This window comes from Narcine bancroftii, chromosome 4, assembly GCF_036971445.1.
Source record: "Narcine bancroftii isolate sNarBan1 chromosome 4, sNarBan1.hap1, whole genome shotgun sequence".
NCBI classification, from domain to species: Eukaryota; Metazoa; Chordata; class Chondrichthyes; order Torpediniformes; family Narcinidae; genus Narcine; species Narcine bancroftii.
Window position 1 is genome coordinate 252,925,594 of NC_091472.1, and position 17,445 is coordinate 252,943,038.

At 41.7% G+C, this 17,445-nt stretch overlaps 1 protein-coding gene across 2 annotated transcripts in view; it reads right to left on the reverse strand.

Moving 5' to 3' along the window:
- itgav (integrin, alpha V) overlaps window positions 1-17,445 on the reverse strand; it is a 121,527-nt gene that overhangs the window by 11,427 nt on the left and 92,655 nt on the right. For both annotated transcript variants that reach the window (XM_069934770.1, XM_069934772.1), the window contains 7 exons: window positions 13,034-13,188; window positions 11,451-11,588; window positions 10,567-10,634; window positions 9,672-9,819; window positions 8,688-8,780; window positions 4,741-4,820; window positions 3,702-3,782 (listed from right to left, as the gene is read on the reverse strand). In XM_069934770.1, the coding sequence (XP_069790871.1) occupies window positions 3,702-3,782; window positions 4,741-4,820; window positions 8,688-8,780; window positions 9,672-9,819; window positions 10,567-10,634; window positions 11,451-11,588; window positions 13,034-13,188 (763 nt within the window). The remainder of the gene's footprint in view (window positions 1-3,701; window positions 3,783-4,740; window positions 4,821-8,687; window positions 8,781-9,671; window positions 9,820-10,566; window positions 10,635-11,450; window positions 11,589-13,033; window positions 13,189-17,445) is intronic.

The following is a 17,445-nucleotide window of genomic DNA, read 5'->3' on the forward strand; positions in this document are numbered from 1 at the left end:
ATATGACCTCAGTCTATGTATGGCTGTTCTTTAGAGAAGCTATCATCGCCATCATGGCCCATCCCTTCGTGAGCGAAGATGAACACGGTGCCTTGTAGCTCTTCTGCCCACACAGAACTTTTTGTAGTTGTTGGCACATGTTGATGTGCCACTGCGAATTGTGGAACGCCATGCAGTGCGATTTTTTACAAGGCCCTCACAGTCAGTATGGAGATCGTGCTTGATTACATCTTTATAGCGAAGACGTGTGCAGCCTACAGGGCAGGGAGCATCTGGTAGCCCACTGTAGAGGAGATCTTTGGGCAATTGGCCATCCTCCTTACTGTCAATGTGGCCAGCCCACCACAAGCGGTGAGCACGGATGATTGAGTAGAGGTCCATACTTCCAGTCTTCTCCAGGACTTGGATGTTTATGACTCTGTTGCGCCATGAGTAGCCTAGCTTGGATCTGAGGCAGCGGAAATGGAATGCGTTAAGGCAGTGTTCTTTCTTTCTGTATGTGACACAGGATTCATAGCCGTAAAGGCCTCGTAGACTTGGATCTTCAACTTGGTGGAGAGGTAGCAGTTATCCCACACGCGGGCACGGAGGCGTCCGAAGGTAATGGATGCTTTTCCCAGACGTGTGTCCAGTTCTGCATCGAGTGAGTTCGCTGTTGTCATGGTGGAGCCCAAGTAGGAGAATTTCTCTACGTTGGCAAGCACTGACCCATTGATGGTAATTGATGGAGTGTCATGGGTTTGTTGGCTAAAGACGACTGTCTTGCCCAGGCTAATTTTCAGACCAAATTCAGAGCAGGCAGATGCAAATGTGTCACACAACGCTTGCAGCTCTGGCTGGGAGTGAGCCACGAAGGCAGCATCATCTGCAGAGAGCAGGTCTTGAATCATAACTCTTCTGATTTTGGTCTTGGCCCGGAGCCGTGACAGATTAAAAAGTTTTCCGGAGCTCCTTGTGTGCAGGGCTATGCCTGAAGCTTCCAGAAAGGCACGGTGCAGAAGAGCAGAGAAGAAAATGCCAAACAGAACTGGAGCGAGTGCGCAGCCCTATTTTACGCTGCAGAGGATTGGGAACTCTTTTGATCTCGAGCCGCTGAATTGGACAGTGGCCTGCATGTTTTTATGAAACTGGATGATAATGGACAGCAGTGTTTCAGGGCAGCCAAGATGTTTTAAGACATAGAATAGGCCTGAGTGACTAACATAGTCAAAGGTCTTGGTGAGATCGATGAAGCACACATAGAGGGTTTTGCGTTGTTCGATGCATCTCTCTTGCAGTTGGCGGAAGGTGAAGAACATATCGATAGTTGATTGAGATGGTCGAAAGCCACATTGGTGAACAGTGTGAAGTTTTCCTCACAGATAGAGCCGCTGCCAGTGAGCCAAGTCTCACTGAGGGTGTAGATGTCATTGCCCAGACAAGAGAGATCCAAATCGATGATGCCAGACTTCCATGGTTAGGTGGTGTCTATGTCCGAGTTGACACCTAGACACCGAATGTTCCAGGTGGAAATAACTGTAGAGGCAGTTATGACGAAGCAGAATGACGACCTGGTCGCGCCTGCTGGAGACGATGACCTTACCGGGCAATGACAGCCTCCTGTTGAGGGGGCTCCCAGTTGCTAGTCCCTGGATTCTATTTGTTCTGTATTCCATAGAGCTTTAAGCATCATGTGCCAGGGCAAGGACTTGGAGGTGAGTGCTTGCCCAGGACAAATGCCTCCCTCTGGGTCCCACGCCACTGGACCTGGCAGAATGTGAGGCACAACAGCCAGAGGCATGTGATATTGCCCCACAGTGGTCTGTTCCAAGACCGTGCTCGCTGGCCGTTGTCCTTATGGATCCTTCAAGTTTGCTGCTGCAGACCGCTAGGGAAACTGTTTCCTGTGCTCTGTCACAGCTGCCAGCCCCTGCTGCCAGACTGGCATGTGCTATTTGCCCATAGCTGGGGCCCTTTTCAGGTACTGACAGCTGGGTGAGCTGAGCCCGCAGATTTGAAGTCAGAGTTACCTTCTCCTAGTCTTTGCCTGAAGAGGCAAAACCTGCAAGGCAGCAGGTGGTTTGAATTCAGAGTTTACCATCTAAAGAGGCTTTGCCCACAAGGCAAAGTCTGTTAAATACAATATAAACAACATAAATTTTATATCTTTTAAAAGATTTTCGGTCACAAATTGGAGAGCACCTACACTGTACTAACGCCACCCCGCTGGAACAAAACAGAACCCACCCCCCCCCCCCAGCAGTAACATGGGCAGACTGAATCCACACCCCTCCCCCCCAGCCAGCATTAAAATTCGCAGATCCCCCCTCCCCCAACCAGGAGTAAAACACACAGGACCCCCCCCCCACCCCACCCCGCTCCGAGAAGCTAATGATGTAGAAAAATGCCCATGCACACTTGGTCGGTTTGAGAGCTGAAGGAAAATTGTATGAAGTTTCCCGTTAAGAAGTATGATTTAAGTGATCTACCTAATGCAGCAGTGGGAATTGGCAGATTAACAGCAGCAGCAGTCTGGGTCTGGAATAATTTCAAGAATGCGAAGCTGAGATATGGAGATGAAAGCCAAGTTCTATGTCACAGGAAGTCACAGATCTCCAAGAGCAAAGAGTAATTTGGATGTTGCCTCTTTTAGAACAATCTGGATTAAGTGCTGCATTTGACAAAAATCCAACAGAAAATATAGGAAAGCACACCCAACAATGTTCATAGATAGGTACTACTCTGATTAAGCCACAACGTCAACAGCACAATGCTATTCTACCCCTCCCTGGTGGTCTGTAAGCAAATTTCTAACCCAAGATTTTTTAAAGACAGAAAGACGAGTAATAATATGAACAGCTTTGCAGATATAACCAAATAAATTGGTCAATATTTCAACAGATGCTCTGCAGATTTAGCAATCTCTGTTAATAGAACAATACATTTAACAATGCAAAAGGTTTGGCCAAGAGAGAAGGTCGGATCTTCTGTGCTGATGTGGGCTTGCACATTCTCGATGTGACCACATTTCCTCCAGGAACTCAGCTTTCCCTCTCGACAATCAGAAAGCTGATGACTGTAAATTGCCTTGATGAGTACAGACTCTTGGGAGATAAACAAGAAAATCTGCAGATCCTGGGGTCTAGTGCAGTACACAAAAGTGCTGGAGAACTCTTATAAAGTTGACGAGAGTGCGAGGAGAATCAAATGAGTTAGGGTAGGATTTGCATAACGCAGGTGTTTGATATTCGGCATGGACTTGATGGGCCAAAAATCCTGCTTCATTGCTGTCTCCAACCACGTCTCTATTTCTGGTCAATGTCCTTTCACTAAAATAAACTTGATCTTGTAATTTTAATGTGTTAATGTGTGCAGTCGAGGGACAGTAGATTATTCTGGACTTTCACCAAGTATTCCAATGAGCAACATTCTGCATTAACTGTTAAATATTGGCAAGCCAACCTATGCTTGGCATTATTATGGGCACATTCTATGGAATTTCAAAGCAAAGGAAAAAAAAAATCAAATTGATTATAGTAACAGCTTATTCACTTCCAAATGCTTTGCGTTCCCAGTGCACAATCTCCTCGCAAAGAAATTATTGCAATTTCATCTAAGATGTTACACAATATTATTTGTTTGCCGTCATTCCCCAACTTTGCAAATTATTTAGAATCAGGCATAATGATAGTTGAAGTTTTCATTTTTTAAAAAATACGTACCCTCTAATATCTACTTGAGCCAGGACAGTTATATCAACTGCATAGGACACCATTTCACTCTGCCCATCATGCTTGTTGGAGCTGCAAAATTAAAGGTGATAAATTATAGAAAATGTCAAATATAGTATGCTGGTTTTCTTTAATTCATTTGAATGGGAATAGTCTATCATCTCTTCAAAGCATGTGCATTGGGTTTTATTTCAATTTCACATAATACTATGCTATTAATTAACTGCAGTGTCCTATATTAAAAATATGTTGAGAACATTGTTGAATTTTTTAAATTAACTTTTCTCCTTTTTTATATTTACCACCCTCTCCCTGTTGCTCACTTATTTTTTGAGGTCCCTCATCATCAGGGAAAAGGTCTTCTGATTGCACCAGATGTCAGAAGACCAGCAGTGGGCAGGGTCATCGCACTTGCTGAACGTTGTTCTGTTGCTCACTGCACTTCGCCACAATGCTTGTGGCAGGTGAGTTCAGCCACGCAATAAGCACGAAGCAGCAAACAAAACAATCCAGCTCTGCATCAAACTCCAGAACAAGAATCAGGGTCTTTGTTCAAGTGAAGCAGCACTTCTTCACCATGTATACACAGGCAGCTCATACTTCATCACCTTTACAAAAATATTTCAACCTGTTCTACCTCACATCCAAAATAGCTGTTCTTGCACTTTCTCATTTCAAACACCATCTGCCACTGTCTTGTGTACTCATTTAATCTACAATCCTTTGCAACTTCCTGCACAACTCCACATAGCTTAATTTGATGGTACCTATTCCTGCATGCTGGTGAACAGTAAAAAGCTGATGCATTTGCAGAGAATACCAGCAGATTGGGGTTGCAAGGGGGCTGTGAAAAGGAATTAAAATTACCTCCAGCAAGATCAGCAGGAAGCAGACTCTCCCCAGTCCAGGCAATATCATGCACGTTGTTGGTTTGCCATGCTTTGACATGTTGCTACAGTGCAAAATGCAAGTAACTCTAACATCAGAACAATCCTTTTATTCACCAATTTTGACAAACACAAAAACCTACCTTTTAATTTGCAGGTCAAAGGTAACAACTGCTTCAGCCTCTTGCAATTTGTGTACGCTGAATCGCAGACCAGCCAAGAGCTGAGGAAAAAAAATAATTAATTACAAAAGTACATTTTTCAGCTCTTTAAAGGAGCATAATAGCCTTTGGACTCGTCTAACGATCTTCTGGTGACTGGACTGGCAAGTTGTTTGAGCACCTGCTCTATCAAATCTCCATCTCTTTCTTTGGACTGATATCTGCAATCACTTAAAGTGCAATAAAAGGAAAAAATTATTAAGACTACACATTCCTCGTCTGACAGGACCACCAACATTTTCTCTGCTACAAGTCTATTTAGAGCTGGTGCCCCAAGTCTCACATGGGAGTCATTGGGAGCATGACTGCAGTCAGGTTTTAACAGTTCTGTCTGAGGGGAGTCACCACAAAAAGACTGAAGTTATTCCAGTCTAGCAGTAGGGGTGGTTCAGCGATGTAGGAATTAGAGCTGCTGCCTCACTATGCTAGACTCTGGTTCAATCCAGACCGTGGGTGCTGTGTGAAATTTGCAAACTCTCCCTCTTTCTTTTCCTCCAGATGTTCCCATTTCCTTTCACATCCAAAAGATGTGACTATCATCCAGTAACATTCACTTCTATTGTGATAAAATGCTTTGAGATGTTGGTCATGGCCCGAATTAACTAGCACTCAAGTAGAGATCTGGACCAACAGCAATTTGTGGACCATGACAATTGCTCCTCAGCAGAATATCACTGGCTCGCCACTCAGCTCTGGATTACCTCAACTACAGCAATACATAAATCAGGGAACTCTTCCATCGACTTCAGCTCAGCTTTCAACATCATCATACATACCTTTAGTGCTGGTCAACAAGTTCTTAAACCTGGGTCTCTGCACCCCCCACCCCCCCCCCCCCCCCACTTCGCAAATGGACCTTTGAAGACCACAATAAGCACGAAGCAGCAAACAAAACAATCCAGCTCTGCATCAAACTCTAGAACAAGAATCAGGGTCTTTGTTCAAGTGAAGCAGCACTTCTTCACCATGTATACACAGGCAGATCATACTTCATCACCTTTACAAAAATATTTCAACCTGTTCTACCTCACATCCAAAATAGCTGTTCTTGCACTTTCTCATTTCAAACACCATCTGCCACTGTCTTGTGTACTCATTTAATCTACAATTCTTTGCAACTTCCTGCACAACTCCACATAGCTTAGTTTGATGGTACTTATTCCTGCATGCTGGTGAACAGTAAAAAGCTGAGGCATTTGCAGACAATACCAGCAGATTGAGGTTGTGAGGGGGAAATCATGTTTCCTCCTCACTGATGATCAACAAAGGGGCACCTCAAGGATGCGTGCTTAGCCCACTGCTCTACTAATTATACACCTGTAATTCTATGACTAAGCACAACTCAAAAGAAATCTACAAATTTGCCAATGGCACCACAGTCATCGGCAGAATCACAGTGGGCAATGAGGTAGCGTACAGAAGGGAGATAGGTCATCTAGTTGAGTGGTGCCACAACAACCACCTTGCACTCAACATTAGCAAAACAAAGGAACTGAATCAGGAAGGAACCCTGTGATATCTGTCTCTGAGACTGACTCCAGAACATCATTCAAGAGTGTGAACCCTTACAAGGCGTCAGGCCCTGACGGCATACCTGGCAAGGTACTGGAAATCAGTGCCAACCAACTAGCCGGAGTGTTCACGGACATTTTCAACCTCTCGTTGCTGTAGTCAGAGGTTCCCACCTGCTTCAAAAGGGGATTTATCATCCCGATACCCAAGAAGAGTAGTGTGAGCTGCCTCAATGTCTATCGGCCAGTAGCACTAGCCTCTACTGTGATGAAATGCTTTGAGAGGTTGGCCATGGCCAGAATTAACACGTACGTTAGCAGAGGTCTGGACCCACTGCAATTTGCCTATCGTCATAATCACTCCACAGCAGATTCAATATCACTGGCTCTCCACTCAGCTCTGGATCATCTAGAAAACAGCAACTCATACATATGGCTGCTCTACAGCTCAGCTTTCAACACCATTATTTGCTCAGTGCTGGTCATCAAGCTCCAAACCCTGGACCTTTACAACATCTCTGCAACTAGATCCTTGACTTCATCATCAGAAGACTAGTCAGTACGAATTGGAAACAACAGCTCGTCTTCACTATCAACACCAGCGCACTTCAAGGGTGCTAAGCTGACTTCTGTACTCACTATACACCCATGACTGTGTGGCCAATGCTAACTACAAATTTGCCAATGACTCTATGGGTTGTTGGCAGAATCACAAACGGCAGTGAGGAAGCGTACAGAAGGGAGATCAACTCATTGAGTGGTGTCACACCGACAACCTTGCGCCCAACGTCAGCAAAACCAAGGAGGTGATTGTGGACTTCAGGAGGAAGTCAGGAGAACACAAACCAGTCCTCATCGAGGACTCAGAAGTGGAGAGGATCAAGAACTTCAAATTCCTGGATGTCAATATCTCCGAGAATTTGTCCTGGAGCCTGTGTCGATGCAATCATAAAGAAGACTCGCCAGTGGCTATAGTTAGTGAGATGTTTGAGGAGATTCAGCACATCACCGAAGATTCTCAAAAATCTCTACAAGTGAAGAACATTCTGGCTGGTTGTATCACTGTCTGGTATGGAGGTGCCAACTCTCCAGACAAGAACAAAACTCCAGAGGGTTGTTAACTCGACCTGCAACATCACAGGCACCAGATTTCACTCCATTGAGGAATCTACAGGAGGCGGGGTCTTAAGAAACCAGCCTCTATCCTCAAGGAACCCCACCACCCAGGCCACACTATCTTCACTCTGCTCCCATCAGTAAAAAGTTAAAGGAACCTAAAGATGAGCATTCAGTGGCAAAAGGACAGCTTCTTCCCCGCTGCCATCAGATTCGTGAATGATCAATGAACCAAAGACACTGCCTTACTTTGAACTCGTGTGCACTTTTTAAAAAAAAGTGGTTTATATAAATGTTTGCACTGTGATGCCGCTGCAAAACAAGGAATTTTGTGAAATGTTCTGATCTGATTCTGAAAATCAAGAGAATATGGCCCAGTCCTCATCGAGGAGTCAGCAGTGGAAAGGGTTAAGAGCTTCAAGTTCCTGGGTGTCAACATCTCTGAGGATGTCATGAAGAAGGCTTGCCAGTGGCTATATTTTGTGAGGAGTTTGAAGAGATTTGGTAAGTCATCAAAGACTCTTGCAAACTGCTGCAGATGTATCATGGAGGGCACTCTGACTGGTTGCATCACTGTCTGGTACGGAGGTGCCAATGCATAGGACAAGAAAAAAAAAATACAGAAAATTGTGAACTTGGCCTGCACTGTCACAGACATCAGTCTCCACTCCATCGATGGCATCTATAAGATGCAGTTTCTTCAGAAAGCAGCCTCTACCTTAAAGGACCCTCACCACCCAGGTCATGCCCTCTTCACATGGCTATCATCAGGAAGGAGGTACAGGAGCCTGAGGACGAATACCCTATGGCATAAGGACAGCTTCTTCTCCTCTGCCATCAGATTTCTGAATGGATAATGAACCACAGACACTACCTCACTTTCTCTTCTTTTTGCATTAATTTTTTTAAAATGCAATTTTATAGCAATATTTGTACCATGATGCTGCAGCAAAAACAAATTTTTGACATGTTCATTACAATAAATTCTGATTCTGACAGCTCAGCTGAGAACTTAGTAGTTAACTTGCTACTGTAGATTGTTTCTAGTGTCTAGCTGAGTGGTAGAATCTTGGAGAAATTGATGAGAAGGTTGGGAGAGAGATGATATGTTGTGATTAATCTAGGATTTGTGCATGTCAGATGGTGGTTGTTCAGCAAAGACGCAGTGGGCCGAAGACCCTCTTTCAGTGCTATAAATTATAAAGGAATCATTTCTTCAAATATTGAGATTAGTTTCCTTACATTTGTTCCTGCCTTCATGGGGTTTCCAAGATCACAAACTACCAATTGAGTTTGATTTTCTGTCTTGTAAGCACAGGACAATCTGGCAAGACTCTGGAAAAACAAAGTGGATAAACAATGGGTCTTGAGCTGTGAGCACAATTTATAAACCCACTAAAAAAAAAGTGGTTTCTACTCCATTAATCAGAATTACATAACTTAATTATGAGGCAGCATGTGGCAACATGGACATCAGTGGAATTCAGAAACAATGTAAAGGAATCAATAATCCTTTTCACTCCATTCTGATATGTCTAACATTCTGTTTCAGTGAAACTCCACCTGAACTGAAGGCTCACCTGTCAATTAGGTGCAAACTTTACCAACACAGGAAAACCAGTGGTTATTTATTACTGGTGGTGGCCAAATGCTATGTTTATTATTCCATTCAATCCATGGAGTTATATTTACCAATCAATTCAGACTTCCAATTATTTTTACACAACCTATTCTTATTTTTCAGATGGAGAAAGTAGCATTTGATACCATTGTCTCATATGTAAACCATGGTCAGTTTTGCAAAACCATCCTCCACTGCTGACTCAGTTTGGTCAGTGAATGCTTTGAAGTTTTTATTTAACTGGTAAATTTCAATTTGGTGATTTCTAAAAAGATCCATCTTTTGTTCATTTCAAATTTCATTAATGATTTCTTGTGTCAAATTCTGTCAGCCTAAATGGTCATCTTTAAATTTAGCTTATTTCTAAAAAAATGTCAATATATGCCCCTATTTTCAAGCATTCAAAAGGTGAAATTTTATGTACATCTGAAATCTTACAGTAAAGCAGAATAATAGATCAAGCAGGATCTGTGGAGATCCAAATGGTTGCTTTGGATAAATCACCTTTCAATAATATCAAATTATGTTCTGAGCGTGAAGGAGATAAAACTTTTTCTTTAAGTTGCAGATCTTTACTGTAACGTGCAAAGGTTCAAAATACTTACCTGATTGTTGCGAACCACCCCGACATAATCCGCTTGTGGTGGTAGCTCGATGTGGAGTTCAGCTTCATAAGCTCCTTCACCTTCATTCTGTGCATTCACAATCAGGGTTAAGGGATTATCATCCCCTATGTACAGCTGCTTTCGATCCCTAAAGATGGATCACAGTTATGTACTATTTTAATTTGAGAGCCTCGAGGAATTCGGAATTCAAAATTTAGAACTGTGAGAACAGTCAGAATAAAAATCACAGATGTCAGAAATACTCAGTGGGTCAGCTTGCATCCATGGAAATAGAAGCATTTAATATTTGAAAAGTTAATGTGCAGAACTTTGAGATAAATGAGTTTTAAGATATGGAGAAATGGAAAGGGACAAAGACAAGAAAGTGTTTGTCATGGATAGAAGGCAAGGTACACTTAATCGATAACATAGTTTGGAAAGTTTTGACCACAGCCATCCACCACTGACAGACACAAAAAACCAAAATTGTCTTTAGCAGATGTAGCACCACGAATTTACTGAAACTGAAGGCACTGCACATTGACAGCCTTGTTCAACTTAAATGAATCGGAGGTGCTGTATAGAGCAAGTCTTGCCCAAGAACATCTGAAATGAACTTGGATGGTTGGCACTACCTCAATATATCAGTCTGGACTGCACGGTGTAATTAGGGGAAGCAAAATCTGTGTTCTTGACCTGAAAAGTTCACTGATTGTGGAGCACAAATACTGCCTAGCCTGCTGAGTATTTCCAGGATTTCCTGGTATAGTTTCAAATTTTCACAGTCCACAGGATGCCACTGTGAAAGCCTTCTACAAAAGAAAACTGTTCCATGGATCCAATTTAACAAAAAATCTGATCAGAAAATCAAAGCAATTGCCAGTCCTGAACCTACCCTTGCACAGAGAGCTTAAGATCAGGTTTGCAGATATCATCATCTCCACAATCGAGTAAAATGTGCGCCTGCAGGGGAGGAAGGTAAAAAAAAAAAGCACCAATCAAAACTCTGATAAATAAATGGAGCGGGTAGGTTGGCTAATTTATCATTCAGACCTCAGAATACAACTTGGCCCTGGAACAAACATAATCAAAACACAAAGTTAATTACTGTGTTAAACCTAGAAGAGAAGAGTTTGTGAAAGCTTGCCATGCAGCACACCATAAAGTGCAGACTCCACAAAATCACTGTGACAGGCACAGCTCGAGGATGAACTGTCAGAAAAACTGTTAGTTCAAGCCCTTACACAATTTCTGTTTTGATCAGTGCTCAAAATTGTGCCCAAACACATTTTACTGCAAGCTTCACCAAAAATTCTTAACTATTTGGACAAGAAACATCTTGAAATGGATGCAGATATGCAAATAAAACTGATCAGTGATCTCAAGACCGCCTGATGCCAGATACGCTTCAGAGAAATAACCGACTGGGGTAGGCAATGAAGCGTGAATAATGATGAGTTGAAAGCTTCCACTTCCCAAAATGGGAAGATAAATCTCAAGGTAATCAACATGGTTGTTCTTGCTCATTTACCAAAATGAGGCTGTTTATAATGATGGATGGGTAGAATGGGTTCCTTACCTGCTTTAATGGCCAGGGAATGGTCCATGGCCTAAATATTTGGAGGGCTTGGAGAAAAGGGACAGAGAGAAATAAATTGAAGGTACAGAAGTTAATTTTAGCAGTACTAAACATTTTAAAACCATGAAAAAATATCAGGCATACATATTTTAAGCAAAGTGCATCTCAGTTAAAAAAAAATGGATGTGTACATTACTAACCTGTTTGGTGATATTATCTGGAGTAAATTGGTTCAGAATTGGTTGCAGTCCATTCTTATCATTTGCAGTTGTTAAATCTAGGCTGTATTTCATGTAGATAGCAATTTTATTCAATTTGTCTCTGAACTCAGTCTCATCCTGTGAATCAAGATAAACAAATCTTTGTAAATTTTATGCAGTTCAATTTTATAATCCCTACCATCTGATTAATGACAAAAAAAAGCAGAACGCAATACCCAATCCATGATAAGCTCACACATTTGCAAAATCTAGAGTCTAGAGAATACCATGCAAAGACAACACTTTCCAAGTTCTAATATTTCCCAATTTCAAAACCTGTCATCTTCATAGAAACATAAGCGACAATATTCCGAATGACCATTTATTAATTTAATAAATCAAACTTCGTAGTTGCAGCTGTAAGTAGCTTTAACTCATTGATAAAAGCGGATAAACATTTTGCATAACTTTGCATTGAGATTTTCCTAATGATGAGTAACAAAGCACATTGTATAATGATAACGATATTCAACTTTAAACAAATATAAAAGAAATTTTAAAAAATAAGATGAAATTAAGATAAATTCAAAGAAAAGTATCTCAAGAGCTTACATCTCTGTCATAATTCTTCAAAAAATGAGAAAGCAAACTCTCGGTCCGCTCAGATATTATGACATATGACATTATAGTATCTATGGTAACACGACAAACATTTTTTCTTAAAAGGATAGTCATAAAATTAACTACAAATCAAAAATACAAGATTTTAATCTTTACATCATGTGTCGCCTTCACCATAAAAAAAGATAAAAATATTTTACTGCATAAATCCACTAGGGATATGCATATCACAATGTCAAATTTTTAATTTGAATTGGTTTATTTGTATCGAAATACAGTGAGAAGCTTTGTTTTCTGTGCTATCAAGACAATCTTGCAATTATAAATAACAATAGAGCATAGTGTAACAATAGTCAAATAACACAGCATATGGAGAAAGTACAAAATTAGTGCAGGAATAGTATATCAAAGACAGTGCTAGGGCATCCTGTTTTGCCAGTGCAAAATCCTTTCAAGAGTCTGTTAACAGTAAAAAGTAAACTGTTCATATCTCTCGAGATTTGTGTTCTCAAGGGACTGTTAATACATGGCAAGCAGCATTAGCAGTAATGGTAATGATGTTGCATTGACCCCATATCTGAAGTAAAATCTCAAACAGAGAGAAAGATTTATGAAGCAACAGATTAAAGCAACAGGTGCCACGTAAAGTTGCACTAGCTGGAATGAGAGCATTTTCAGAAATGGCGTTTGAATTTGTTCTCATTGTCAATCCAAATAAAAATAGCTCAGCCAAAGAATAAAACAAAACCTGAATGCTATTCATGCTGAAATAAATACAGAGAGGACTTTTTCCCCCACTTACACCAGAGCAACACAGGCACAGCAAGAGAGTGCCAGTAATCTGCCAATCACCTTGGTGGAGGATGGTAAATATATTGAGAGCATGAAGCAAAGACAGCAAGAGTCTTACTCTGCAAGCAAGAATATTTTTAAGAAAAAATTTTCTAAAAGAAACTACATACTCTCAGATAGGCATTCAATTCTTCACAAACTTTTCTTCGATTATTTTCCACTTTCATTTTCTTTCCATAAGAAGAAAGAGAACTGTGCAGAAACATGGCTCGCTTGATTGCACCCTTCTGCTTTAGTTTATCCAACTGTAATTCCACATTAAAATCTGTAAATATTCCAAATACATTAGAAGAAAAGTGATATGCAGCAAATCAATTGGAATACAATGCTTCAAATGCTTCAAACACCTGGGACAAAACATACCTTTGCAATGTGACATCGGGCTCAATTATTATTGTGTAAATAAGAAGTGGTGTTCATTGGAATAATACAGTAAAACCCATTATCTGCAATTCAAGCAGCCAGCAACCTCAAGCAAATGGCAAAAAAAGGTAAATAAAATATGGAAGCTTAAAATTGGCATGCCTCACCATTAGTTCGCTAGTCACACAACACTTCATAATCTCAAGCAACTGGAAAATTAACAGCCATCATCTACCAATGCCCACAGATGCCAGATACCAGGGGGTTAACTGTATCATACTTTCTCCAGTGGCTTTGCGCATAAAGACATTTCCTGATGAAACATCATCACATCTCCAATCTCCATTAATACAAAGAGGCATCTTTAAACTCTTTTATTTAGGCCGAAAGAGAAGGTAGTCCTGATTAGGAGGGGCTATGAAATAACAAAGAGGATGTTTCGGGGCAAAGAGAAAGCAGTAGGTGGAAAATTGACTTAATTTGAACTGTTGTAGCTTGGCGAGATCCTTTACAAACAGTACACCAGCAAAGCAACAGGTTATTCCGAACAGAAAAGGTCAAAGATAAAATTCTGAATTGCACTGGTTAGCTGGATGGAAATTGAAATGGATGTAGAGGAGCACAAAGGAAATTCAATGTTCTTCAGGATACTGCAGTAAATTCTGGAATCAAGTCACATTATAATATCCTTCTCTGCTAATTAACCAGCCAGCACTTGCTGAGGAGTTGACATATGAAAAACAACTCATCCAACTTCCAAAACAGGAACATATTAGTCTTTTAATTTGTGTGTGGGGGAGGGGGGGGATGGTGTTGGTGGCAAAGGCAGTTGTGAAATGGCCACCAGTGAACCTGATGTGACAGAAATCTTAAACATACAATGCACAGCAAATTCCCACTGGTCACATATGCCCCACATATAGGTCAATTCAACCCACTCACTCACACTTCTCCTGTAGTCCTGTGTCCAACTGTCTATCCCCAATCACTGCTCTGACAGTCAAGATTCTGCTGGCCCATACCCTCGTGTTTGCAGTGTCAATTCACCAATCTTGAATGACTGAAGAATGGGATTTCATCTGGGATAGTCCATTTAGGAAGTGACTCTAGTACTATGTAACAGTAATTTATAGCACATTGCCTGACTCAACCACTCCACAGGATCTAAGTTTAGTTGGGCAATTTAATTAAAAACTTTTTCTCTTCACCAATCATCAGTTTAAGTATTTTAAACAAATATAGCATGGGTCACTCTCATGGTAAAAAAAAAAGTACCAGAGATACAGTGAGTGCTGCAGTCAGAAACATAGCATGTGCAACTTTAAACATGACTAAAAATATTTTTGTCTAGACCTGTACAGCTAAAATAAAACAAGCATCTTGTGAATAGTCATTGAAACTTGTTTGCTATGTCAATCTGGTCCCCCCAGGAATAGTAGTGCTCCAGTCATTAAAAAGATCTAAAGACCTGCTGCAATGGTACCTTTCTGGGGTTGGAATGGAAGAAGATTTAACACCAGAACATCAAAATTTCCACCACTAAAATTAATACCCATCGCTACTATAATTTTGCAAGTATCAATTGATTCCAAAATTTCCTGGACATTTCTTCAGTACATATTGGAGTATAGCCTCTCCCTAACTTATGACCATCCACACATAAACTAAAAAAAAACTGTATAAATTTTAAATAAAGAAAAAAATACATAAATGTATAAATATAAAAATTACACTTGGTCATATGTCCACCTGTGTTAACAGCTGCATGCATATGATTGTGACCACCATACAATATCCCAGCATTGTGTACATCACAGCATCTCTCTCAGAATAAAAGAATGCTGTACAGGTACAGCGGGCTGTCGGCAGAGCGGAGGGCAGTGGGATCTATGTGGGGACTGATAGTGGGCTGTCAGGAGAGCGCGGGGCAATGGGATCAGTGTGGGGACTAACAGCGGGCTGTCGGAGGAGCGGGGGGCAATGGGATCAGTGTGGGGTCTGATAGCGGGCTGTCAAGAGAGCGCAGGGCAATGGGATCAGTGTGGGGTCTGATAGCGGGCTGTCAAGAGAGCGCAGGGCAATGGGATCAGTGTGGGGTCTGATAGAGAACTGATGGGAGTGCGTTGGGCAGTGGGATCTGTGTGGGGACTGATAATGTGGGGACTTAAGTCAGAAGTATGTTAGCATGGCATAAAGTCCATTTCGAGATACGACTGGTCAGTCAGAACAGAACTAGGACGTATATTGGGGAATAGCTGTATTACAAGGGAAATAGTGCAAATAAATGGATCAACATTTAATAGAAGAGCAAAGCCTCACAAAAAAAAAATCCTGCTTCATCAGGATTAAATTAATGCTTCTTGTCTGTATTTGCCTTGGCGGTCTTGAAAGTGAGAGAATTTGTGAACTAGAATTGTTATGTCCTGAAACATTATCTTGAAACATATTAATATTATGAAAGAAGAGGCGCCAGCATTCTTGAGCGACGCAAAGGTGGATGAAGTATCTGACCAAGAGTATCCTCGACATTGTGGAAAGCTGGGGAAGAAATTGCTGGGGCCCTGGGAGAAATTTTTGTATTTTTTTATCCATGGTCTTAGTACCAGAAGACGTGAAGGTGATTAACATTGTTAGGATTCAGGTCACTGAGCCCAACATCAGCAGAGAGAACATTATTGGAGGGGATTCTGAGAGAATTTCTCTGCATTTGGAAAGGGAGGGTTGATTTGGGATAGTTAGCATGGCTTTGTGCCTGCAAAATCATGCTTCACAAAATGAATTGAGTTTCTGTATTTGACAAAATGATTGACAATGACAGGGCAGTAGATGATGTCAATAATGATGTTTAACAAGGCTTTCAACAAGGTCCCTCATGATAGACTGGTCTGGAAGGAGAATTCACATAGGATCCGGGTGAGCTGGGAAATTGGATACAGATTGGCTTGGTTGTAGGAGTCAGATGGAAGGTGATTTTTTCTGATTTGAGGCCTGTGACCAGTGGTATAGCACAAGGATTGGTGCTGGGTCTGCTGTTTTTCATCATTTATATTGATGATATACATGAGAATGAAGATGCATGATTAATAAGAATGTTGATTACACCATAATTGGTGCAGTGGTGTATAGTGGAAAAAGGTTGTCCAAAGTTGTAACAGGATCCAGATCAGGGGTGGCCAAACTGTGGCTTGCAAGCCACATGCGGCTCTTTGACATATAATGTGGTAATACTTTAGCTGAGACAGGAATCATACGAGCCAGTGCTCACAATTACAGTTTTTGTGGGCTTGCAATTAAAAATATGTGGTGTCATAGTCGATAGCCTGTAAGAGTCAACCCCTCAAGTTTTGGCCCTGCCTGCCTGCCCTCTGGAGCTCCAAATGCCTCAACCATGGAGTACATACATGAATATTATTACTTACACACATTTCTTAATATTTATAGAACACTTTTGTAAAATATGCATGCAAGAGTAAAAATGTTTATGCAATATTTTTTCATATCAAGATTCAATTTATTATCATAGTAAAAAAAATGTCACTTCACATGAAATTTCTTTTTGCCTGCTGCAAGGCAGACAGATTCACCGCCAGCAGGAATTGGCTAAGCACCTCTTAAAGTCTTACAGTCAGAGAGAGAGAAGCAGAAAGAGAGTTCCCCCAGAGTCAACGAGTGTCCGGAGATTCACCTCCAGTGCTTCCGCAGCCCCCACAGCCACACAGAGTCCAGTCCAAACCATTGGCAACCTGAGCTCCAGATCTGAACCTCCAACAGGGTCAGGAACCCTTTAGTGTCCTCAGCACCTCCTCTTATCCCGGTTCTGATACCTGGGACCACTCCAGCCAGTTCGAGCCAGTCTGCAGCCCGACACGCATCTCCCAACAGCAGTCTCCAGTAGCCAACAGCTTCTGTGTGTTCCTCGCCTCGAGCCTCCAGCAGCCCACCACATGCACTGGTCCCTCAGCTACAGAGCCCCCTTACTGGTCCGCCGCCGTGGTTACCGTCCCCGTGCGTCATATTCTCCTTCTCAGATGGGGTGTGATCTTTCCATCCTCTGGTGCCTCCACTTCCCCAGAGTCTGTAGCCCCTTGTGGGTGCTGCCGATTAACAGGCATCACCATCTTTGGTGCAGACCCACAGTCATGGGACTTCAAATAAAACC